This window comes from Electrona antarctica (genome assembly GCF_951216825.1).
Source record: "Electrona antarctica genome assembly, chromosome: 7".
Lineage (NCBI taxonomy): Eukaryota > Metazoa > Chordata > Actinopteri > Myctophiformes > Myctophidae > Electrona > Electrona antarctica.
Genome location: NC_136812.1, coordinates 51,064,574 through 51,090,686, shown reverse-complemented (window position 1 = coordinate 51,090,686; position 26,113 = coordinate 51,064,574). Strand labels below are relative to the sequence as shown.

Below are 26,113 nucleotides of genomic sequence, written 5' to 3'. Positions count from 1 at the left end.
CCTCGCCCAGCCAGCATGCTTTCTGGTCTAGAGGGGTGGGTAGCCTCGCCCAGCCAGCATGCTTTCTGGTCTAGAGGGGTGGGTAGCCTCGCCCAGCCAGCATGCTTTCTGGTCTAGAGGGGTGGGTAGCCTCGCCCAGCCAGCATGCTTTCATGTCTAGAGGGGTGGGTATAGCCTGGACCAGCCAGCGTGCTTTTTGGTCTAGAGGGGTGGGTAGCCTGACCCAGCCAGAGTGCTTTTTGGTCTAGAGGGGTGGGTAGCCTCGCCCAGCCAGTGTGCTTTCTGGTCTAGAGGGGTGGGTATAGCCTGGCCCAGCCAGTGTGCTTTCTGGTCTAGAGGGGTGGGTAGCCTGGACCAGCCAGTGTGCTTTTTGGTCTAGAGGGGTGGGTAGCCTGACCCAGCCAGTGTGTTTTTTGGTCTAGAGGGGTGGGTAGCCTCGCCCAGCCAGCATGCTTTCTGGTCTAGAGGGGTGGGTAGCCTGGCCCAGCCAGCATGCTTTCTGGTCTAGAGGGGTGAGTAGCCTGGCCCAGCCAGTGTGCTTTCTTGTCTAGAGGGGTGGGTAGCCTCGCCCAGCCAGCATGCTTTCTGGTCTAGAGGGGTGGGTAGCCTGGCCCAGCCAGCATGCTTTCTGGTCTAGAGGGGTGAGTAGCCTGGCCCAGCCAGTGTGCTTTCTGGTCTAGAGGGGTGGGTAGCCTGGCCCAGCCAGTGTGCTTTCTTGTCTAGAGGGGTGGGTAGCCTCGCCCAGCCAGTGTGCTTTCTTGTCTAGAGGGGTGAGTAGCCTGGCCCAGCCAGTGTGCTTTCTTGTCTAGAGGGGTGGGTAGCCTCGCCCAGCCAGCATGCTTTCATGTCTAGAGGGGTGGGTATAGCCTGGACCAGCCAGTGTGCTTTTTGGTCTAGAGGGGTGGGTAGCCTGACCCAGCCAGAGTGCTTTTTGGTCTAGAGGGGTGGGTAGCCTCGCCCAGCCAGAGTGCTTTTTGGTCTAGAGGGGTGGGTAGCCTCGCCCAGCCAGCATGCTTTCTGGTCTAGAGGGGTGGGTAGCCTCGCCCAGCCAGCATGCTTTCTGGTCTAGAGGGGTGGGGCGCGCTTGGAGCAAGCGCTGGAGAACATTGGTTCACCGATGCCCCCCTCGCCCCTCCCCTCCCTGGTAGAAAACAGCAGAGAAAACTGACGTCACTACATTGAGAGCGACGCCTCCTCTGCACTGTAGTTCACTCCCACTCCTAGACCAGGAAGTGTCTCACGTTCCCCCGGGCTTTCATTTTTTTTTGAGCCGTAGAGAACGAAAATAAAAGCCTGGGTACCGAGGCTAATATATGAAAGGGACAAGGGCACACAGATACAGAGCTCTCCATGTATGGGCGTAAAATGGACACGGGCAGACTGATTCAGTCAGAGTTAACTCTGAAACCTCCTGGACTGCAAGCACTGATGTGCTTGCTTGTAGAACCACTACGTTACACAAAGCTGTAGCCTCCAGAAACCTGAACATATAAGGCCGAAACATAAGGCCACGGGGCGTTCTGGAAGTGTCTCCGCCTCATTCATCTGCTGCTGATCATCATCAGAGTCGGTGGAGTCGGCACGCTGTTCTCCTGAATGCCTATGCAGTCAAAGGAATCTGAATCTGAATCCCTGTCTTGTCTTGAGTTGATAAACAAGCAAACTTGGTTATCTGTGTTATCTTTTATATCAGTGGTTTTCAACCAGTGGTCCTTGAGGGCGTTCCAGGTGGTCCCCAGCTAAATGATGGAGAGTTGGTATAACCAAATGGACCCTTAAAGATCTTTAACTCTTGAGAGTAAAATTATTGTTAAAGATCTGCATTACTTAATTTACAAGAAGTCTACATATTAGAGAATGTAGTAGAATTGCTATGTTGATCAAGGTTTGTCTGTTATCTCTCCTGATAGCACCACTTCAATACAACATGGAATTGTGGGAAAAATCTTTTCCAACGATAACACAATATGTCTTGGGTCTGAGAGGCTAAATCCCATCAAATGGTGGTCCGTGGCTTAAATGGCGAATAAAAAAATGGGCCTTGAAATGAAAAGGGTTGAAAACCACTGCTTTATATTTGGATAGCGCTTGCGCTCCTGGATGACATATTTTAGCTTTAACCCATTCTGGGCGGGAACCCCTTTTGGTGGTTACATACATTATGTTATAATTTAGCTATTGAAAATATCGTTAAAATGTGCCTCAAATCTTTCAGAAAATTGTCATGATTTAGAAAACTTTTTTTTAAAAATTTCGACGTCAGGCCTGAATGGGTTAATGTAGAACCCAGTGGAGAACGTGTACCGTGATAGGTTTAAACCTTCCTTTGGCGAACACAGCGTGTGGCCAATCGCATTTTAGAGGAGGGGGAAAAACAGTCACTCTAAAAGTAACTAGTACTTCACAACCTTCCTAGAAATTGACCAGAGTCAAAGTAAAATATTTGTCTAGGAAATGTACTCGAGTAAGAGTAATAAGTACAGAGTACAGATCTTCAGAAGCTGTACTTAAAGGGGAATACCACTCATTTTCGAAATGTTACTAGGTCATTAATATACCTTAGAGGTGTTGTGTGGAAATAATAAAAAAGTCCTCCATTCTGTTAAAGAATGATAAAAAAGAATGATACAAAATCATTAACACTCCGAACTCCCAAGATGAAGTTCTTTGTCCTTTCTATTAGTAACGCCCGTCGCCCAGGACGAAGTATTGTCCAAAAGACGAAGTTTATTGATACGAGAACAGATCGCATTGGCTGTATAGCCCAGGCGCGCCTCCTGGGCTCTCCTCGGTGACGCGCAAGAGTGAGACGTCATCGAAAAACTCCCTCCTCTGTTTAGCTGATGAAAACAAAAATCTTAAAACGTTCATAAATCGCAATCTAAATTATCCCGTCTTTTTCTGAAAAAAAGATCCTGTGTTAGACGGCGCTCCGCGGTCCAGTCGCTAGTCTCGATAGATTTATTCTTGTCTCCCGTTGTTGTCGATCGACTCTAGAGTGCTGTGGCTATTGTTAGCTGCTACACAACATCATGAACTTCCGGCCGGTCTGTCCGGAAAAGGCGTCCGTGTTTATAAATCGACTGGGCGCATGAATGTAATGGATTAAATAGTTCCGGGCAATTAAAGTGTCACCATGTTAATGATTTTTGAGTGGTGTAAACCACTCCTACAACTGGCTTTGTTAGTTTACGTGTCTGTTCGTACCAACAAAATGACATTACGTCAGACCACAGTTGATCAGTCTATATAAGACCTTACACCACTCAGTTCAAACGGGTGTGATTGTTTTCAGACCTCCAGTTCTAGGAAACACAGCTCTAAGGTATATTAATGACATTGTAAAATGTTGAAAATGAGTGGAATGCCCCTTTAAGTACTCATGTCAATTTACTCAGTTACTGACTGTCCACCTCTGTCTAACAGTGACATCATTGATGGGGAATCCAAGCTAATATAAACGGCAGGCTTTCTATTCCTGGAAATTGGCATAATACAATGGAAGCCATTGTTCTCACGTTAATGACAATCACACTCGGGTGAAGTGAGGGGCGCTCTTATCACACATCATCATACATCACATTTCTGTGCTCAGCCAATCAGCTGAGCATATCCCGTGCTCTATACGGACAGACACACAAAGCTGTGCATAGGAGGTGCTAGCGTGCCTCAAAAAGTGAAACCTTGTGTGAAGTGAGGGGTGTTCTCATCATCATACATCATCATATATCACATTCCGTGCTCAGCCAATCAAATCATTTCCGTGGTACACACAGACACAAAGCTGGGCATATAGGAGACGCTAGATCAAAAACAGAAAACTGAAGTGTCCACAGCCCTCCTATGAGACAGTAGCCTGGTGGAACCACTCCCCCTGCTGGACAACATTTGCATTCTGCCAGAAGGGTGAGTCTCGATATCTCTCGGCCAGAGACGATGTACTCCGGATCAATTCTGTCCGGAGCGATATGCGGCTGTATGGGGCCGCTAGAGGTGGGATCAACGCGAGACTTATGACATATTGAAGCGCTGCCACAGCGCAAATGTAAACTCAACCTAACAAGACTACAACTCGAAATTATTATGGAGATATCAGATTTTTGTCCCGCTGCTTCCGGGTTCATCGTTTCTGCTTGAGAGAGAGGCAAGATGCAGGCAGGAGGAGGGAGCTTGTGAACAGTCAGGTTAATGAGACAGACCAAGTACACACAAATGGTACTTACCTTACAAGTACAGTAAGACGCCTGAAAGGGCGAGGCCGCGTGCACTGGCCATATATGGAGCGTGTCTTGAGTGTACAGGGTTTGATGAAGTCGGATCAACATATGGAATGTCAGAACAGGTCAGCTCCATAGATTGGAGGATCTAAGGGTGGCAGCGGGGGCAGTGTCTTGAGTGTACAGGGTTTGATCAGGGCCCAGGTAGGGCCGGGCCCTAATTTTTTGGGCCTGTTGAGAACTCTAGTTTTCTATGGCTGCCGGACGTGGCTGCACAAATAACTTTGGGACAGGCCCGTCTAGAGTTTGAATGGACAGGTATCAGTCAAAAGGGAGATATTGAAGAGGAAGGATGGATTGGGAAGGATCAACATATGGAATCTCAGAACAGGTTATGACATATGTCCATATACTAATATAGATGACATCAGGCATCTCCATATATGGGCTTAATTTCAACAGCAGGTCGCATTTACTATGATACGATCCCTGATTTACTATCATCCCTGATTATGTCATAGTGATATCACGAGACCTATGTCATAGTGATGTCACGAGACCTGGGCACAATGTATGGGTGCTTTCCCCATGTATGTCATATAGCGCCGACACCTTGAGGAACTGCAGAGGACTTTCTTTCCGGATAAAAGGTTTTTCCTAGTGTTGATTTCAAATCTCTTGTTCGTGTGTGGAATGTTTCGCTGGACGATTAATCTGACTCTAGGAACATATTCACAGAGACCCCTCCGTACCGATGTGGTCGTACAGAACGAGGTGTATTCCTTCGGAGGAATCGACAACAACAGCGATAGCGGCGACGACATTTATCAGATCAAAGTTTCCGTCTTCAACACAGTGTCTTTGTGCTGGGCGAAGTTGCCCCTCGAGACCAAGGGAGGAGAAGGACCCCTTGACGTTCCATCCATGCGCAAGCGTGAGGGCTACACGGCCGTGCTGATAAGAGGTGCTGTCTACACGTGGGGAAGGTGTCCCGACCACAACGTGCTTTATGCGTTGGATATCGACGACCACAGGTGGTTCAAACCCAAGATTTCCGGGACTTTTCCAAAGAGCAGGTACAACCACTCGGCCTGCGCCTTGGGGGAGGCCATGTATGTACACGGAGGATGCGCCCAGGCTGGATACACCAATGACATGCACAAGTTGGACACCGCCACGATGGCCTGGGCTTTGATTGGAACCGGAGGCACTCCGGCACCTGCCTCATACGCTCACTCTGCCACCATAATCGGCACAAAGATGTTTGTCTTTGGAGGCTTGGCGGTCAGGTCGGGTGAATGCTACAACATCGTCAGCGTGTTTGACACAGAGACCAACCTCTGGCTGAACACGCCAGAGGTTGGTCGAAACGGGTTCTTTCGATCGAAACAGGTTCTTCCAAAAGAACGCTATGATCATTCAGCATTTGCCTACAATGGAGAGCTGTACATAATCGGTGGCTCGAAGAAGTACTTCACTGTTCTCTGGAAATTCAGTCCAGAGTCCTTCTCATGGAGGCAGGTTAAGCCAAGGGAGGAAGGCCGTTCGTCTCGGATGAATTGTGACGGCATGTGCTGTTGCACGGTGGGAGATCGTATCTTCTTCTTTGGAGGATGCAGCACACCCAATGACCTGCACGTCTTAGACTTAAGTCCTAGTCTGAAGACCCTATGCAAGCTAGCAGTTCTCCAGCATGGCCTGGAGCAGTCTGGACTCCCACACAACACCAGGTGGGAACTGGCGGCCCACACTCCCTGCACTGACAGGCTCCACCCCCGGCCCGTAGGATTCGGGGAGAGCTGCCCATGGTTGTAACGCGTCATGGTTGTAACATGCACGTTATCTCTTGATTGGTCAACGCCATCATGACGCCATCGCGTCAGTATGTGTACAGCAATTGTACACACAATTGTGCCCAGGAAGTTTCAAGTGTTTTCCTTCATCCTAGTGGGAATTATTCACGGAAAACTGGCTTTTCTCAAAATGAGTAAAATGTTTCACCTTGAGTATCTTGTGGTCTACAAATCTGTTCTTTGATGTTGATGAGCTAAAATCCACATGGATGTCTGCATCATTAGTTTTCAGCGGTTTTGAGGGGCGCTAGCCCCTCCTATATACAGCGTTTGTCCACACCCGTCTCATATTTGCCATTGACAATGAAAGGAGGAAGTAGGTCATAATTATGTCCGCCATGAATTTGTGAACGCCATTGACAATGAAGGGGGGATTTACGTTATGTAGACGAGCAAATCGGCTAACCAATCACATAAATGCAGTTGTTCATGAGATGATGTATGATGATGTATAATGATAAGAGCGCCCCTCACTTCACACGGGTGTGATTTCTTTTATACACTATATATGCACGTAAGTTCTGGTCTGTAAGCAACGCCAAAGAAGGACTTGCAAATTGTTTCAATTGTAACACGCCATGCCATATCATAACATTATGTGATATTTACATGTTTGACATATTGGCCAATATTGTGTTCAGTCAGCTGTCTTTCAATTACAGTGTGTTACAGAGTGTATTCTAAATCAGTTTAGGGTTGTATATCATTGTACAACTCAATCAAACGTTTTTGAGTGGTGGTGCAAACCACTCCAACTTTGTACCCGTGTTTGTTCGTACCAAAAAAACGAGCATGGTTGCTATGGTTAGCAACCAAAAAAACGAGCATGGTTGCTATGGTTAGTATGTGACGTCATTGAATAAATGTGTAGTTGCAGCACTCAGTTCACACAGGTGTGATTTTTATTTGTGTAATCAATGTATTTTCCCATTAAACTGACTCAAACGCTCAAACTGGTACACTTATGTTTGATACATATTCTTATGACATCCATGGTATGAAAACAATGTGTTGCTTCAATTAAATTTAATTGATTTAAGCTGAAAACAATATGTTTAATGGCTTTTCTTTGTTACATTTATTACGCATGCCATTACAATTAATCCCATATGCGCAACAAATGGAACACCAGTGAACACTGGAACAGCGTCCACTTTCGGTTTAATAACTCCTGACCTGTTTCATCAATTGAAAAACTTGAAGTGGTTTATGATAGCAGTCATGTGTAGGTCCGTTGCCTGAAAATATTACAGAAAAAAAAAGGATCTCTGAGTAAAAGAGTGAAACGTGCAAAATGTTACAACCATGGCGGCTCTCCGCTACCTTCAGTGACAAATATCGCACATAGATCTACATGTGTTGAGCTTGTAGATCTATAGATGTAGATTTCACAACTTTTTTCTAATTGATTTAGAAAAATGTTTGAACTAGCCCAGTTTTTGTTTTGTACATGAAAAAACACAAACCCCTCGTCTACTGTACTCGACCGGTGCTCGGCTGTAGAGAGCGTCGCAGTTCCGCCTCCTACCATGGACCAGGAAATTATTCTCCGTTCATTTTCCTCATAGACATTTCTTAAAGTATTTATTTAAAGACGGTTACGCCGCGGACAGCCAACTCGAGTCGTGACAACTCATGACAACACAAACAATATTTTGTACCAAACAAATAATTACAAAGAAGAAAAACAACAAAAAAAGTGTTGTAACCTGCCGTTTTTTTTCTTCTTTCTAATTATTTGTTTGGTCCAAAATATTGTTTGTGTTGTCATGAGTTGTCACGACTCGAGTGACAACGTCTATGAGGAAAATGAACGGAGAATCATTTCCTGGTCCAGGGTAGGAGGCGGGACTGCGACGCTCTATAGAGCTGTCAGAGTACCCGTTCCACCCAGTTGTCTGTGTCCCTTTTATGCCCATATATGGAGATTTCTGTATCTTTGTTCCTTTATTCCTATATATGGAGGTCTGTGTCAGGCATGCCCAAATATGCAGTGTTGTGATTTCAGGCATGGCCAAATATGGAGTGTTGTGATGTCATCAGAACAGCTCCATATATGGACCCTGGGCAGGGGCCCTGTCCAGAGCCCGGGCAGAGGCCTTTTTGGGGGGTGGTTCTGGACAACCGTGGGTCCGACCGACTTGACACAGCGGGCACTGCACTCCCTGTGGGTGTGTGGAACACGTGTGTCGAATTTGAAGTCTCGAGTTGCGTGCATTTCAGCCGTACACACGTACGTACAGACAGACGGAGACATGATGCATGTATACTGTAGATATAGTTAGCGTATAGGAAGACAAGAGCATATCATATCTATCGATAGTATTCAGATCTATTCGCTTCATGCTGGGTTTTGAGCCTGTAGATCTGCTACTTGTCATGCGTTTGTCTGACACTGCAGTATACCTGAAACAACACAACACGTCAATATATGGAGATATGAGGTTTCTGCCCGACAACAGTGATGTGATCTACAGAAGGGGTTCCCAAAACGTCTTCATGTCAAGGACCCCCAAATTGACACTAATTAACCCGCGGACCCCCCCATTTGAAAAGATATGCCTGCAGGGCATAAGAGAAGATTTAAGAGAAGATTTTTCCGGCTCTAGCAGTGATTCTCAACCCGTTTAATTTCAAGGACCCTCAGTTTGACATGGATTTAATGGCATTTCCATTTCTGGGACCCCCGATTTATTATTTATTTATTGTAAAATCAATGTTCATTTAACTCTGAGAAGGTACAAATAGGGTCCATTTGGTTCCATGTGTACACTCTCAGAGTTGCAGACCCATAAGGGTCGATTTGGTTTCCAAACTATCATTTAGCTGGGGACCCCCTGGAACTCTCTCAAGGACCCGTGGGGGTCCCCGGACCCCACTTTGGGAACCACTGATCTACAGCACACAGCATATAGGGACTATAACGGAGGTCCTCAAACCTCAATCTATATTACATTTCGAGGACAAACCAAGTTATAACTGATCCGACCGTATACAAATAACCGTAGAGTTGTAAGGGTTCATTTTGAACCCCCTATAAGGGACCCATAGAGTCTGGACCCCACGTTGCGGGCTGAGCGGTCCAGGCACCTTGGCCCGTAATCCAGCCTGGCGGTGAGCGTGCTGCGGGTTCGAGTCCCGACCCCGTCGGCCTTTTGCCGCGTGTCTTCCCCCCCATAGAGTAATAAAAGGATAGAGACCGAACCGGAGCGTTCCCCCCCGCTATTCATTTCAGTGGAAGTTGCTCAGTGGCGTTTTGAAGCACCCGGAAGACTGCCGGAAGTATAATTAGAACTCAATGGCTCGAGCGAGCGGAAGTTTAGCTTAGCCTAGCCCCGGACCTCAATTTTGAGGTCTTATGAACGTGACGTCATGAACGTCCGTCCACCTCCATGAAAGTGCTGCAATTCCACATTTCGCCAGTAGGTAGACGGCAGCTTCAACGTTGGATAGCCTTACTGGGGGGCTTGCTTCCCCCCCATCTCTGTCTCTGATTTTGAGTTGATGTCCTGCACAAGAAACATGACATGTACCACACATGCACACGTGTGTACAAGAGGATGTTAGTGGGCCAACAGGATGCAGGGAAAGGAAGTGTGTGTGTGTGTGTGTGTGTGTGTGTGTGTGTGTGTGTGTGTGTGTGTGTGTGTGTGTGTGTGTGTGTGTGTGTGTGTGTGTGTGTGTGTGTGCGTGCGTGCGTGCGTGCGTGCGTGCGTGCGTGCGTGCGTGCGTGCGTGCGTGCGTGCGTGCGTGCGCGCGCGCGCGTGCGTGCGTGCGTGCGTGGAGGGGGGTAGGGGGCTACATATTGTTATGGACAGACCTCAACAGGACAAGAAACAGGAAGTTCTGTAGACAGAAGCCTGTCTGTCTGTCTGTCTGTCTTTATTATCATTAGTTGAGGTGTGAGACAGATGTCTGCTGGATTTAGATGCAGCTGTGAGGACCCTCTAGCCTGCCCTTGGAGCGTGTGTGTGTGTGTGTGTGTGTGTGTGTGTGTGTGTGTGTGTGTGTGTGTGTGTGTGCGCGTGCGTGTGTGCGTGCGTGCGTGCGTGCGTGCGTGCGTGCGTGCGTGCGTGCGTGCGTGCGTGCGTGCGTGCGTGCGCGTATGCTGTTCCTGAACACGTTCAATGAATGATGGTTCATATTTTGGAGTGAGCGTGAACTGAGCGTACAGTAGTCCTATACTGTATCTCCGCTTGATGAACGTTATTATGAACGCCGTTCATTCTGGTGTCTGTGAACGGCGCTCTCTCTCAAAGTCTAACAACTTTGTTCAATATTTGAAAGAATGTTATGGAAAAGTCACTCGGTACAGTATACTGACCCAGACGGTAAAAAATATCACAGTAATGTCTGTAAACTTTGTCTGCCTGGTTGTGATCTCTTGCTGTACACTAATGCATGTTAACATCAGTCATCAGTCACAACACTTCTCAATAGAGGGTATGCGCGTGACATCATCATCATACCCAGAAGTTATGCAGGAACGCCTTACTGAGTGGCAAAAAACTACTTTTCTGGCCTTGACAGCCCATACATCCAAACAGAAAAGTCCTATCTGATTGGATTAATCCATTGAGACCTGGAACGCATCCATGTCACGTTAGCGTTTAACCACATTAACCATTAACCCATTTTGGGGCGGGAACCCGTTTTGGTGTTTTAAACATTGTTATAATTTAGCTATTGAAAAATAGCAGATCTACAAGTTCATAGCGCGCCACCGAGTGGCGCGCTATGAACTTGTAGATCTGCTATTTTTGAAAAATCGTTAAAATGTGCCTCAAATCTTTCCGAAAATTGTCATGATTTAGAAAACTATTTTTTTTAAATTTCGACGTCAGGCCTGAATGGGTTAAACAACGTTAAACAACATTAAACTCACTTTGCCAAGTCACTTTGCCACTCGATTTCCCATTAATTGTATGCATGCGCATACCCTCTATAGTGTCTGAGCTAATGCCTTGTTTCTAACTAACTGTGTAATATAGTGTAGTCGTGTATAAAGAGTGCAGGGATATATGGGTACTGAAGCCAAACAAACGTTTGGGAGCCTCTGGATATGACTGTATAATTATGCTACTATTTTTGTCATATCTCCATCCATCTTCAACCGCTTATCCGTAGTCGGGTCGCGGGGGCAACAGCTCCACCAGAGAGCTCCAGACATTCCTCTCCAGACCAGAGCAACATTAGTAACTTCCTCCTGGGGGATCCCGAGGCTTTCCAAGGCCAGTGAGTCGATGTAATCCCTCCATCTGTGCCTTGGTCTGCGCCGAGGTCTCCTCCCAGTGGGACGTGATATTTTTGTCATATCTGCTGCTTATTATTGTTCTGTCTGTCTGTCTTGTCTTGTCTGTCCGCTTGTCCCCCACTCCGCAGTCGAAAGCCCTGCGAGAGCGCTGGCTGCTCGATGGCGCCCCCGCTGGCCAGCCGGAGCAGGACGACGTGAGGAGACAACTGACGGAGGACGAGAACAAAAGCAGAGACCTGGAGAACGCCATCAGCAGGTTGGACACGTTTATGTACACCTTGGGGGGGGGGGGGACATAGCTGAGTGGTTAGTGAGCCTGCCTGGCCCTGGGCAGCGAGAGGCCCTGGTTGTCGCAGGTTACATTCCAGGCTGGGCCAGCAATGTGTCTATACGTGTGTCCATGAGCAAGACTCCTAAGTTCGAGCCCCGGAAACCCAGAGGTTTTTATTTCCAGGGTGGAAAAAAAGGAGTCAATTCGGCATAGAGTAGCGCAAACGTCTCTCACTCTCTGCTGATTTCTGATCGTCTGCACCTTTGTTAAATTGTCACGCACACGTACACACACACACTCAAGCGGCTGTGCCTATTTTCTCTCGGCGGATCCTGCCGGGAGCTGCCCATATGCCATAACAAGCATAGGTGAGTTCCAGTCTACCTAATTCCTATAGGATGATGTAGGCTAGTATGATAACGACTACAAACGGGTGTGATTTTTTTAAAACTTCTGGAACACAGTTCTTACGTGACACTATGGTATTTTAGAAACAATTTAGTAACCCCCAGGGGATAGATACTAGTACCTAAATAATCACACCCGTGTGAAGTGAGGGGCGCTCTTATCATCGTACATCATCATGACGTAACATAGACACTATGCAGATTTTTTTTTAAAACATTTTAAATCTACAAGCTCACAACGTGTCGATGTAGATTGGTTAGTTGTACTATTTTAAAATGTTTTTCAAAATAGTAAAAAATGGCAAATAAGTTTAGGGGTAAAGGGGGCACAAGATAGGGCCCCATGTCTATTTGCTCAGACACTTTGATGTAAAATTCTCCATTCATTGTCAATGGGAATTTAATGTTTGTGTAAGACAAAGTTTGTAGACACACCAAAAGCTGGATATAGGAGGGGCTAGCGCCCATAAAAAACAAACAAGATGCCAAAGAGAACACTTTGTATTTGTAGCCTACTGTACATTGTTGCCCGGCTGTAGAGCACCGAGTCGGTAACGATGGAAGTTGGAGCTCCATGCCCCACCCGGCTATGCAATACCCGTTGTACCCATCTGTCCGTGTCCCTTTTATGCCCATATATGGAGATTGCTGTATCTGTCTCTTGGTGTCCCTTTATATGGAGTTCTGTGTCAGGCATGCCCAAATATGAAGTCTGTTGCCTAATCTCAATGTGACATCATGGAATCTACAGGTGAGGGGACATTCATAGTTCTTAGGTTCTTTGTTATGCTTGCAGTGTCTTGTCTTGTTCTGTGTTCAGTTATTGTTTTAGTTACTAGAGTGTTTAAGGTACATCAAGGGGTCAGTGAACCCAAGTAGTTAGGGTGGTTGGCACCATTTATGTTGGTTGGACCCAAATGCAGAAATATCTAACTAAACTGTGTTTAGAAAATGATGTAAATTCTCCTTTCATTATCAATGGCATTTAATGTTTGTGTTGCCACACAAAGCTGATTTGTTCAGACACATATGACGTCAATTCTCCTTTCATTGTCAATGGCAAATGTGACACGGACAAAACGCTGTATGTAGGAGGGGCTCACAAAAATATGTGAAGTGGCAGCCATGATGAAAAGATCAAATAGATAACATATACAGAAAAATAAATTACAGTAAAAGAAAGGAACCTAAAAGTGAGAAAAACGGAAGAGGGGCGCCCGATTTTCCGGTGCGAGAGGCCGTGGCCGGGTCGGGTCGCTTTGAGGCCAGGCCCCCCAAAGGCAGACCCCTGAAATAAACTGCACTAAACTAAAAAGCACTTTATGTCGATAGAACAGTAGCAAATCTACCGCCGATTTCAGTTTAGTCGTAGTCTCTTGAATAGTTTTCATTTAGTTTTAGTCACCTGGAATGTCTTAGTCTTAGTCTTAGTCGATTCAATATCATAGGATTTGTCGAGTCACAGTTGATTTAGTCGGTTGATTTAGTCGGCTAAAATGTATTTTGGCAGGCCTGGATGCCGATGCCGTCGTAATGACTGTTTACACTGAAAATAGTCGATCTACACGCTCACAACGCGTCGTGCTATTTTTCAGCATGCAACCAAGTGTAAAATGACTTATACTGGATCTCTTGTCCACTAGTTCCCATTTTAGTCTAGTTTTTATTTGTTGACGAAATTGTCAATATATTTCGTCATCATAGCTTAGTTTTCATCAGTGGAAAAAGGTAGTCGAACATTTTTCGCCAACGAAATGAGACGAGCGCGGCAATGCCAAAGTGAGACCAGCACGACGATGGCAACAAGAGCTGCCAGCAGGCACATCATCATGACAAACACAACGCCCGGGCGCGGGCCGCTCACGGCGATGCTGAGCGACGCCTCCATCCCGCCGTCGCTGTCGACCAGCGAACACTTGTACTCCCCGGCGGCGTCCCGCGTGACGGCCGCCAGCGTGTACGTGTCGGATCCCTCCACCCGAACCACCGTCCCGTCCTTGAGGTGGAAGTCGTAGCGGCCGGGAGGAGGGTTTCCGTCCGCGAGGCACCGCAGAGCGACGTCGTCCCCTTCGGCGATGCTCCGACCTCCGCCGATGACCCCTGCCGTCAGACGCAGGCTCTCGGTCGGGTAGTGGATGGGGACGGTCAGCGGCTCCGACTCGGCCGCCGCTGCGCCGCCCTGCAGTGGGTGGTGGGACAGGCAGGAGAAACGGGCGCCGACATCCTGCCGCGTGGCCCTGTACTCCAGAGACGAGGACGCGGTGGACAGGCCGGTGGAGGGGTCCACCGTCACGGAGGACGTGACCTTCACGACTTCCTCCGTCGTCGTCGTCGTCATCGTGTCCTGCAGCGGCCGGCCGTCCTTCCGCCACGAGAGCTCGGCCGCGGGGTGGCCGTCCCTCGCCACGCACGTTCCCAGCGGCGTCAGCACGCCCGCTTCCAGGAACGCCGCTGCGTCGACGACGGTGGGGAGCGACGGCTTCTTGTAGACCGAGACCCTGTAGAGGGCATCTTGTAGACCCGTGGCCGCCATGATCACGAGGCGGTAGAGCCCTTGTTCGTTCAGAGTCGCCCGGAGGATCCGGAGGCCCGAGCCGTCCGCCGAGACACCGAACCTCTCGTCGTAGACTTTCGGTTCGGTCGGTTCGGTCTCATCGGTCGGTTCGGTCTTACTCATCAGCGTGGTGGTGCCTTGGTCGTCGTCTTTCTCGTACTGCCAGCTCAGCGCGTCCCCCGGCTGGAGGTGGTACGTACACGGCAGCTCGATGGCCTCGCCGTACAGGCCGCTCACTGCCTCCGTCGCGCTGCCGCTACTGCTACTCCGGACCGAAAGAAGAGGCATGGAGGACACCACCGCCGCGCTGAAGACGAGGAGCATCAGCAGGAGAGCGGTCGAACGCATGCTGGACATCCTGGGATGGAAGGGTTGAATAATAACTCTAAAATAACTCGTACGTCTTATGTTCTATCAAACAGAATGTGGGGTTCCGTTCTCTGTAGTTGTCCGCTCTGAGGCTGCTGGAAGATTGTCCACCTGCAGCCTGGGGTGTGAGACATTTTATAGGCGGATACAGTGGTGTCACTGTGATGTCACACTGATGACGTCACAATACTGGCAGGGTTGACATTGACAATGCCACGTAGAAGACTCCTGCTCTTACGGCTGACAGCTGCAAGAAAAACTGCTCGTCCTAAGATGGAAACCTCCCCATAAACTTGAGGTCTCACAATGGATCCTCTCATTAATGGACATGATCTCTCTGGAACTCTCTATAGCTCGATCCAATGGGGCACAGGAAAACACACTTGACTTGAATCTTATCCACAGCATTAGGAAAACTTAAATCATGCCAACATATCTACTTAGGATCTTGATGACTGTTATTTTGGGGGGGGGGGGGGGGGGGGGGCTGTCTTACTGAGACAACATGTAGTCCACTGAAGCTACAAATGTCTTGGTTCAACATGACCAAATCCAACATACCGTGTTGCGCTGCTAACATTTACACGTCGGCTCTTTCTCGTGTCACGGTGTGTGTGTGGAGTCAGTGAGCGTGTCACGGTGTGTGTGTGGAGTCAGTGAGCGTGTCACGGTGTGTGTGTGGAGTCAGTGAGCGCGTATCGCTAGCCTGTTTCAGGTATATCACGTTCCGGTGAAGGAAGCGGAAGTTTCCAAATAAACGGATGTTTCAAAATAAAGGCAACACAAAATAAACGTAAATAAACAGATTAACTTAAATTGAAGTTAAACAGCAAGTGTCACTGACACTTACAAATAGTGTACTGTATAGTACAGTAATAGTGTACAGTACAGTAAATAGTGTACAGCACAGTAATCGTGTATAGAACTGTACAACAGTGCACTAATAGTGTACAGTACAGTACAGTAGTGTACAGCGCAGTAATAGTGTATAGAACTGTACAACAGTGCACTAATAGTGTACAGTACAGTAGTGTACAGCACAGTGATCATGTATAGAACTGTACAACAGTGCACTAATAGTGTACAGTACAGTAGTGTACAGCACAGTAATCATGTATAGAACTGTACAACAGTGCACTAATAGTGTACAGTACAGTAGTGTACAGCACAGTAATCATGTATAGAACTGTACAACAGTGCACTAATAGTGTACAGTATACAGTACAGTAGTGTACAGCACAGTAATAGTGTATAGTCCAGTAATAGTGTGCAGTACAGGAACAGTACAGTAATAAATAGTGTACTGTAAAGTTATGTCGCTGTAACTCATTCTGGAGGTGAGTTCTACATAGCAGAAATCCCTCTAATGGAATGTCACTCCATTGACTTTGATGTGTTTTGGGTTACATGGAGCCTAATTTATTGGACGGCACTTCTGCATACTCCACATACTGTACGTCACGGTCCATGACTTGGACACATGAACTGGCTTACAAAACTGTGCGCTTTGTGAGTGTAGAATATACTCTAGGGCATTCACTTCTAGTAATTTTTACTAGTTGACTAGTTGCCTAGTTTACTAGTCGACTAGTCGACTAGTTGCTTAATGCCCTAATATACTCTCAATTGTAAATCGACCAAAGTAACTACTGTTAAGGGAGAACTAAGGTCTCATCATTTGTGATCAGCAGACAGAGTTGGAAGCAGGACACAGCATCAAGATCGTGGCATCGTCATCATTCTTTATTTGAAGTTCTCCGTAGGTCCTCAGTACAGCAAAATGGTAGCATGGTTGCTCATCGTAGTACAGTCAAAAGTGATCGCATCCATCCCGTCCATCAGCACTCTCCCACAGCCCTCCCCATCAATGACATACACCCCCTTTTATTATCAGGCATGTCTCAATATACAACAGGGGAATAGACAAATAATAACAGGTGGTGACTCAATCATCTCCTTTCATGGTGTTTGCTTGCGACAGGAAGACTACTCTAAATGGGATATTTACACAAATACATGTATGACTCCAGCTGTCAGATTGACATTGACAGCTGTAGTTAGTCGTTGTTTGGGAGAGGAAGACAGTCTCAGTCTCCTTTCTGTTCTAAATAGGGATAGGTATACAATACACATTTAATAGTAACACCTTAACTGCGTGACAGGAAACAAACGCTATTCTGGCTTGGAGACGACAGCTGTCAGATTGACAGCTGTAGGTTGGTTTGAATGCATAGTGAATGATTGTTCCATCCTATTTGACCGAATGGAATACAAAATAGTTTTTATTGAATAGTAGAATTGGCATTCTAAAACTGCCATTACACTACCCATATGGTACCGAATATAAGACGACTCTGATTATAAGACGACCCACATTTTTCAAGACTCATTTGTGGAAAAAGAACATTGAATGTCAAAATAGTCTAGTTCCTGATTATAATATTTCTTAGGATATTTCCATTCCATTTCCAAAAACTTTCAGGCCAATAGGGTACTAACTAAAGTTGTTGAGATTTGTGAGCTTGCAGAACAGCTATTTTCCTTTTTTTTATTCCAAAACTTTGGCATCTTAAAAAATGTCTTCACAAGTATAGTAATACAAACTATGTGTGTGTGTGCGCGCGTGCGTGCGTGTGTGTGTGTGTGTGTGTGTGTGTGCGTGTTTTCAGGTTGGAGCAGGAGCTAGCAGACCTGGAGTCAGCAGTGTGTGTGTCTGTCACACACAGCAAGGATAAGATAGAAGAGGACCAACACATTATAGTAAGAATACGCACGCACGCACGCACGCACGCACGCACGCACGCACGCACGCACGCACGCACGCACGCACGCACGCACGCACGCACGCACGCACGCACGCACACACACACACACACACAGAGATGATGATGATGATGATGATGATGATGATGATGATGATGATGATGATGATGATGATGATGATGATGATGATGTAACCAATCAAATCTCTACCTGCAGGTGACATCATCGAGTTCAGTGAAAGGTAAAGTCCACTCCTCCGTTCTGTTCTCTCCATCTTTTCTGTCTCTCTGCCAGTGTGTTACCATGGCAACCTCTCTGTGTCTCCCTCCATCCTTTTCTCCTCTCCTCTCTCAACCACTTTCCTCCTTCTCTTCTCTTCTCTTCTCTTCTCTTCTCTTCTCTTCTCTTCTCTTCTCTTCTCTTCTCTTCTCTTCTCTTCTCTTCTCTTCTCTTCTCTTCTCTTCTCTTCTCTTCTCTCTTCTTCCTCTCTCCTCCCCCCCTCCCCCCTCCTGTAATCAGCTGTAGAGGTCAGACCAGCTGTAGAGGTCAGGCCCACTGTTGTAGAGGTCAGAGGTGAAAGGCCAGTCTCTCGGCCAATCAGCTCTGGACAGGAGGCGGGGCCTATGATGAAAGCAGGTGAGTCAGCATGAAGCGGTCCATGTCGCCATGGACACCTCATAGACATATATAAAGGCTAGAGGGCTCAAGGCGGAGTCTCTGACGTAGTTCACCCGGCGGCCATCTTGCTCCATACAGTGCTACAGTTCAGTATGTTCTATGGCAGCTGAAACAAAAATAGGTCTACTCATAACTCTCGGTAAACTTTGCTTTATTACAAACGTTATCAGCGTGGCTATGATTCACGATGCTTATCTGCTTAATGTTATTTTTTATTTGAACGTCATATTAAAGCATATATGTATGCTCACAGGAACACGCCCAGGGTGCCACCCCGGTTCCGGCGAGCCGCCCCGCGTCCGAAACGGTCGAGAAATGACAGAGTTACCGTGTGGGGGAATTAGCAGACACTTCCCCCTCTCCCCCTCTCTCTCTCTCTCTCTCTCTCACTCGCTCTCTCTCTCTGTAATTAGCAGGCAACAGTGCAACACTATCTCTCTCTCTCTCGCACAACAGCGCCACTTTTGCCCCTACTGGTACTCTAAACATAGGGAAATAGGGACATGTACGTGGACATAGGGACGTTGCTGTTCCTTGGAGTGGTTGCACCACTCAAAAAGTACATGCACCATATAACACAATGTTATGAGTGAGCGAGCTGGACTGCAGCAAGATGGCCGCCACCAGAGCCATAGAGTAGGACAGAGTTACGACAACTCCGTTCACTTCATGGGGCCAGTCTCTTCTACATAGACTTTTATTGAATAGGGACAACCGGAATGTCGTAACTCTGTCTTACTCTATGGCTCTGGCCGCCACGTAGCGACGTCGCTCTCCATTGGCCAGCAGCGCATCTAGCCTTTCTTATATATATATATCTATGGGACACGTGATGTATTGTTGACAGACAGACAGACAGACACAGACAGAGGGTTATTCCATAGGGAACCGAGTGAATACCCAACCATGATGCACTGGAAAACAATGCATTATGGGTAGAGAAAGACGGAACATTGTGTACAGTCCATATTATACTAGTCTAATAGTGTGGAAGGTGTGCAAAACCACAGACATGTGACCCCTGGTGGTTGAAAGTGTTCACTGCACCCATGCAGTCACAGCACATAGTGCTACCTACTGTACAGGTATAGTTACGCTACAGTAAGCCAAGGCACTCTTATTTATAAGAGTAAATGACAAATGCAATCTCGTTATTCATGTCATCCAGCAGGGCCCATCCTCCGGGGAGCATAAAGGAGCTCAGCAGGTTTCATGTCAGTCCAGTCAGTATAGTTTTACACGTTATACGTTGTTTGTAACAAAAATGGTGGCTGACTATAAGCGCCATTATCCTCCTCATAGCAGCGCCGCTAAGGAGGAGGGGGCCGTGTTCACAGAAAGAGATGGTGTATAATGTATATAATATAGACACTGGAACATTTGGATGTTGTCGTATATTTTTGGACGGTGTTGAGCAATGGAGTGTGGAAAAGAGGTGAAGAAACGAGTGCAAGCAGGTTGGAATGGGTGGAGAAACGTGTCAGGTGTGATTGTGTGATAGGAAAGTATCAGCAAGAATGAAAGGGAAGGTGTACAAAGACGGTGGTGAGAATCAGCTATGTTGTATGGTTTAGAGACAGCTAGTCGCACTGAGGGAAAGACAGGAAGCAGAGCTGGAGGTAGCAGAGACTAACATGTTGAGTTTCTCTCTGGGAGTAACAAGGATGGATAGCATCAGGAACGAGTACATCAGAGGGAGGAGATAAAGCCAGAGAGGCCCGACTGAGATGGTTTGGACACAGAGGATACAGAGGAGGGATAGTATATCGGTAGAAGGATGTCGAGGTTGGAACTGCCAGGCAGGAGGCCAAGAGGAAGACCAAAGAGAAGATTTATGGATGTATTGAAAGAGGGCATGAAGTTAGTTGGTGTGATAGAACAGGGGTTCTCAACGTTTTTGGCCGGGGACCCCCGGAAATGCTTTGGCAATGTCTCGGGACCCCCGCCCCGCCCCCTCCCGACCCCCAATATAAATTGACTGCTACAATAACCTTAAACCATTTTGGTGTTTTAAGCATTGTTATAATTTAGCTATTGAAAAATAGCAGATCTACAAGCTCATAGCGCGCCACCGAGTGGCGCGCTACCACCTTGTAGGTCTGCTATTTTTGAAAAACTCTTTTTACTTCTAAAATAATTTGGCGACCCCCCGAGGGGTCGCGACCCACGGGTTGAGAACCCCTGTGATAGAAGAGGAGGCAGAGGACAGGGTGAGATGGAGACAGATGATTCGCTGTGGCGACCCCTGAAGGGAAAAGCCCAAAGGAAAAGAAGAAGACGTTATATAATCTGGACAGTATCGTATATTCCGAACTATGTTTTATATTTTGGACTGTGGTGGATATTTTTGCATCGTACTGAATTGCATGCCCCTAAACTCCTAATATTTTCATGAAGTTCTTTCAAGTTCACTGTCTGTAGGAAATGGTGGAACATAATCTCGTCTCGTGGAATGGTGGGATTTATATCTAGCCTGGTGGTGTACCAATTTATCAGCTTCATTTTGATAGCGTTCCAGTTCCAGTTGTGAGCAGACTCATTTATTTGTGTCATCAGTCACTTCCCATTTCAATTGTTTACCCGGTAATCCTGTATGAGTTCTCTCTTCTGATTACCTGAAAATGCATTTGCTGTTTATTGAAGAGCCGGAGAGACCATGGAGACCACTGTTACTGAACAAACACTACTCTATAGCTATGATTACTCTTAATTTATCAGAATAAAGAGCTTTTTAACACTTACTTTGACGTACCCTACCTTAACTCATTAGGACTATATCCCGATTCTAAAAGTCGCCTACTGTATACTGAACTAAGTTTTCTAAATTTTCAAATATTACAAAAATGTTATGCCGCTAATATACTGTACACATACTGTAGCAACAACAAGAACCACAAAAGGGGTTCCCGTCCCGAAGGGCTGAAACTCCAAAAGGAGTCCCTGTCCCTTAAGTACCAGAGCCCCTTGATGTGCAGTATGAAGTGTACGTGCATTGCATTAGTCGAGTATAACTGCCCACATGCCACGGTCAATGCTACACTGACCGTATGAAGAGTTTGCATCAAGGTTCATCGTGTGACGTAACACATGTCAAGCTCACCATTGCAGCTGTTTATCGCCCACCGGGCCCTGCTGGTGGCTTCCTGGAGGAGCTGGACCATCTAGTCTCCCACTTCCCTGTCGATGGCTCTGGATTCATCCTTCTGGGTGACTTCAACCTCCCGACTGAGAAGCAGCTAGACCCACTACTTTCGTTTCTCGCCGCCTTTGACCTAGTTCTTTCCCCATCTCCTCCTACCCATGAGGCGGGCAACCAACTGGACCTGATCTTCACCAGAGGCTGCTCTATTGCTAACCTGTCTGTCACTCCTCTTTCCAGTGAAAAGGGTAAGAAACTCTCTGATCACTACTTCATGTCCTACTCTCTCTCTCTCTCCTCTCCCCCCTCACAGCCCCTCCCTACCCACATGATTTCCTCACGTCACAATCTTCGCTCACTTTCCTCCACTGATCTTTCCTCTTCTGTTCTCTCTGCTCTCCCTGCCCCTGAATCCTTTGCTCTTCTATCCCCTGATACCGCCACAGATCTTCTTTTCTCTACTCTATCCTCTTCTCTCGACCATCTCTGTCCCCTCACCACCAGGCCTGCACGCCAAACTCCACCTGCCCCCTGGTTGTCGGACTCAGTGCGGACTGAGAGACGGAGCCTGAGAGCGGCTGAGCGCAAATGGAGAAAGGGCAACCTCCCGGAGGACCTTCTCACCTTCCAATCTCTCATTTCTACTTTTTCCTCCTCTCTATCAGCTGCTAAAGCTGCTTTTTTCTGCACTAAAATGCAGGCTTCTGCTTCCAACCCTAAAAAACTCTTTGAAACTTTCTCCTCTCTCCTACAACCACCACCCCCTCCTCCCTCCTCGTCCCTCCTCCCTGACGATTTCGCCAACTTCTTCGACAAGAAGGTGAACGATATCCGATCCTCCTTCCCTCCTCCCCCGGCTGGTGCCCTGCGCGCTGCCCACACCCGTCTGCCTGCCACCCCCCCCTCTCTACCTTCATCTACTCCTCTTCCCCCCCCCATCCCCTCTCTATCCCACTTCTCTCCCCTCTCCCCTAACGAGGTCCTTCTCCTTGTTACCTCTAGTCGCCCCACCTCATGCTCTCTGGACCCGGTCCCATCCACTCTGTTGCAGTCTATTGCACCTGAACTTCTTCCCTTCTTAACCCACCTTATTAACACCTCTCTGACATCTGGCTACTTTCCCTCTACTTTCAAGACTGCCAGAGTCACCCCCCTCCTGAAGAAACCGACACTTGACCCCTCTGAGATCAAGAACTACAGACCGGTTTCCCTTCTATCCTTCCTATCTAAAACTCTCGAACGTGCTGTCTTTAAACAACTGTCCTCCTATCTCCACCAGAACAACCTCCTGGACTCCAACCAGTCTGGTTTCAAAGTGGGTCACTCGACAGAGACTGCCCTGCTGGCAGTGACGGAGTCGCTCCATGCCGCTAGAGCGAACTCTCTCTCCTCCGTCCTGATACTCCTGGACCTGTCTGCAGCGTTCGACACGGTGAACCATCAGATCCTCCTCTCCACCCTCGAGGGGATGGGTGTCTCAGGCTCTGCACTCTCCCTGTTTGCATCCTACCTGACGGGTCGCTCCTACCAGGTGATGCTGAGAGGGTCTGTGTCAGAACCACACAGGCTCACAACTGGGGTTCCCCAAGGCTCGGTTCTGGGTCCTCTTCTTTTCTCTCTCTACACTACATCTCTGGGTGCTGTCATCCACTCCCATGGCTTTTCCTACCACTGCTATGCCGATGACACCCAGCTGATCCTCTCATTCCCCCCCTCTGATACCCAAGTGGAGGCACGCATTGCTGCTTGTCTGGCTGACATCTCGGCGTGGATGTCGACAAACCACCTGAAGCTCAACCTGGACAAGACCGAGCTGATGTTCCTCCCGGGGAAGGGCTGTCCGCACCGAGACATGGCCATCACCATTGATAATGCTGTGGTGACCTCAACTCGGACTGCGAAAAATCTGGGTGTGACCCTGGACGATCAACTGACGTTCTCGGCAAACATCGCATCAGTGACAAGGTCCTGCAGATTCCTCCTCTACAACATCAGGAGGATTCGCCCCTTCCTCACGGAGAAGGCAGCCCAGGTGCTCATCCAGGCTCTCGTCATCTCCCGCCTGGACTACTGCAACTCTCTCCTTGCTGGTGCTCCGGCATCTGCCATCAGACCTCTGGAGCTTGTTCAGAAAGCTGCGGCTCGTCTGGTGTTCAACCGCCCCAAGTTCTCCCACACAACCATCCTTCTCCGTTCTCTACACTGGCTCCCCGTAGCGGCCCGCATCCAGTTCAAAACCCTGGTGTTAGCCTATAGGGCAGTGAAAGGAACAGCTCCTTCCTATCTCCGGGCTATGGTCGATGCCTACACCCCTGCCCGACCACTTCGGTCTGCCACCTCGGGGCGACTGATTGCCTCGTCACTCAAGGGTCCTTCTGGCCGATCCACACGGTCACGACTCTTTTCTGTTCTGGCCCCACAGTGGTGGAATGAACTCCCCACTGATGTTAGGACAGCAGAGTCACTGCCCATATTTCGCCGCAGGTTGAAAACCCACCTCTTCAGGAAACACTACCCTTCCTCTCTGCCTGACCTACTTGTTGTTAACTAGTTGTACGAACGTTTGTTTTCTATTGTTGTATTGTTTATTGGATCTTGTTTAGTCGATACACTTAATTGTTTTAGCTCATGCTCATTTGATTTAGCTATTTTGTCTCATCCGGTTAAGGAAATAGGTAGCTGATATATTGCACTTTTACCTTAGCGCTAGGTATACTCTTGGTTGCTTGTTTTTGCAGAAAATGCACTAAAGACTTCTGGTGATTAGTAGTTTTTGTTCCCTACCTATGTTGTATACACTTATTGTAAGTCGCTTTGGATAAAAGCGTCTGCTAAATGACTGTAATGTAATGTAAATGCTCTTGTATAGACCTTCATGAATCTGTAATTCATACAGTATACAGAACACAAATACACATGTACGTGATGTCTACGTAGACCTGAAACTATAGACGTAGTCATTCAGAACTGCATGCTTTCTATCTGCTGATGTTGTGTGTATTATATGTCTCTGAACCATTTAACACTGTCTGTCTGTCTGTCTGTCTGTCTCTTTCGCTGCCCTTGTCTCTGTGTGTGTGTGTGTGTGTGTGTGTGTGTGTGTGTGTGTGTGTGTGCGTGCGTGCGTGCGTGCGTGCGTGCGTGCGTGCGTCACAGCGGTACATGTATGCATGCAACAAGGACTTATAGTTCTACTGGATCAATTCACAATCACTGTAAAAAACCATGCAAGTGATCAGTGATGCTCCTTGTTCCAATCAAACAATGGAAAACATGAGCGTGTGTCTGTGTGTGTGTGTGTGTGTGTGTGTGTGTGTGTGTGTGTGTGTGTGTGTGTGTGTGTACATTATGTGTACATGTCATTAAACTCAGCCTGTGCCCCTCCCCCTTAGCGATGTACTCGGTAGAGATCAAAGTGGAGCGCGATAACACCACGGGAGAAACCAAAGTCCTGTCGTCCAACACGCTACTTCCTGTTGACCTCTCGCAGCAGGGGGTCAAGGTGTACGAGGACGCACAGAAAGGTGATCTCCGCGGTAACCGTGGTGTCCGTGGCAACCCCCCAACCAGCACCACCAGCACCACCATCAGCACCACCGCGCATGTTGTTTAGTTGTCGGTGACTTTACGAGAAGCAGCTGCCGTTGACCTTAACCCATTTTGACCTGAGATCAGATTCTATAAATGTCTTCTACATCCTGACAGTTTGAGCTTGTAGATCTGCTATTTTTCAATAGCTAAAGCATAACATAATACTAACACCAAAAGGGGTTCCCGCCCAAAATGGGTTAAATGGAAAACGAGCGATTACAACGACGGCAAAACATTTGATATAAACACATAACTAACTGTATATTTCAACATAAGCCTAAATGTAGGGTTTTCTGTTTATCAAACTTAAAGTTGAAAGTTATTGAACTATTTAAAGTCCTGCTTGTTATTGTAGGCCTATACAGTACAAGCAGAAGCATTCTAGGCATTCTTTCACGCGTTGGGATGCATTGTTGTCGGCTGTTCTTATCAATGACGGATAATGAAGGAGAAAACCTTCACTTGAGTTGGATTTGGTGCATGTGTCAATATAATGACACGTGCAAGTAAGTGACATTATACAAAGTCAGAATTACAACTTTGATGAGGCAGTATTGCTTTGTTTAAAAAAAAAAATTTTTTTTGAAAAGAAAAAACAAAGTTTTCCTTGGACATAAGTGGTTTCTTCCCGACAGCAGAGATATACAGTATATTGTATTTCCATGAACATAAATGACAAACTCTGTATCATTGGAAGATTGTGGAAGAGTTTCAGAGACTAATTTGAACTTCTAAGAATTGTGGAGAATTGTGAGGAGAACTAGACATCGTCAGCTTCTCATAAAGTGAACCCAGCATCCACAGCAGTTAGACCCTCATTTTTGGGGGTATTATTATTATTATTATTTTTGCAGCTTCAAACATTGTTTTGTGGCTTCGTTTTGATTTATTTGATTTGCTGCTATGCTAAGTGATGATGGCAACTGCCACCTGCGTGACCCAAACCCCCACCCCTCACCAGCAGAACAAGACCTCTCCTCTCCTCTCCTCTCCTCTCCTCTCCTCTCCTCTCCTCTC

At 47.2% G+C, this 26,113-nt stretch overlaps 1 protein-coding gene across 1 annotated transcript in view; it reads left to right on the top strand.

Moving 5' to 3' along the window:
• LOC306927309 (paralemmin-1-like) overlaps nt 1–26,113 on the top strand; it is a gene marked incomplete at its 3' end in the record, with an annotated part of 57,486 nt that overhangs the window by 26,866 nt on the left and 4,507 nt on the right. The window contains exons 4-6 of the mRNA XM_079507022.1: nt 11,453–11,580; nt 17,595–17,685; nt 17,905–17,929. Coding sequence (XP_079363148.1) covers nt 11,453–11,580; nt 17,595–17,685; nt 17,905–17,929 — 244 coding nt within the window. The remainder of the gene's footprint in view (nt 1–11,452; nt 11,581–17,594; nt 17,686–17,904; nt 17,930–26,113) is intronic.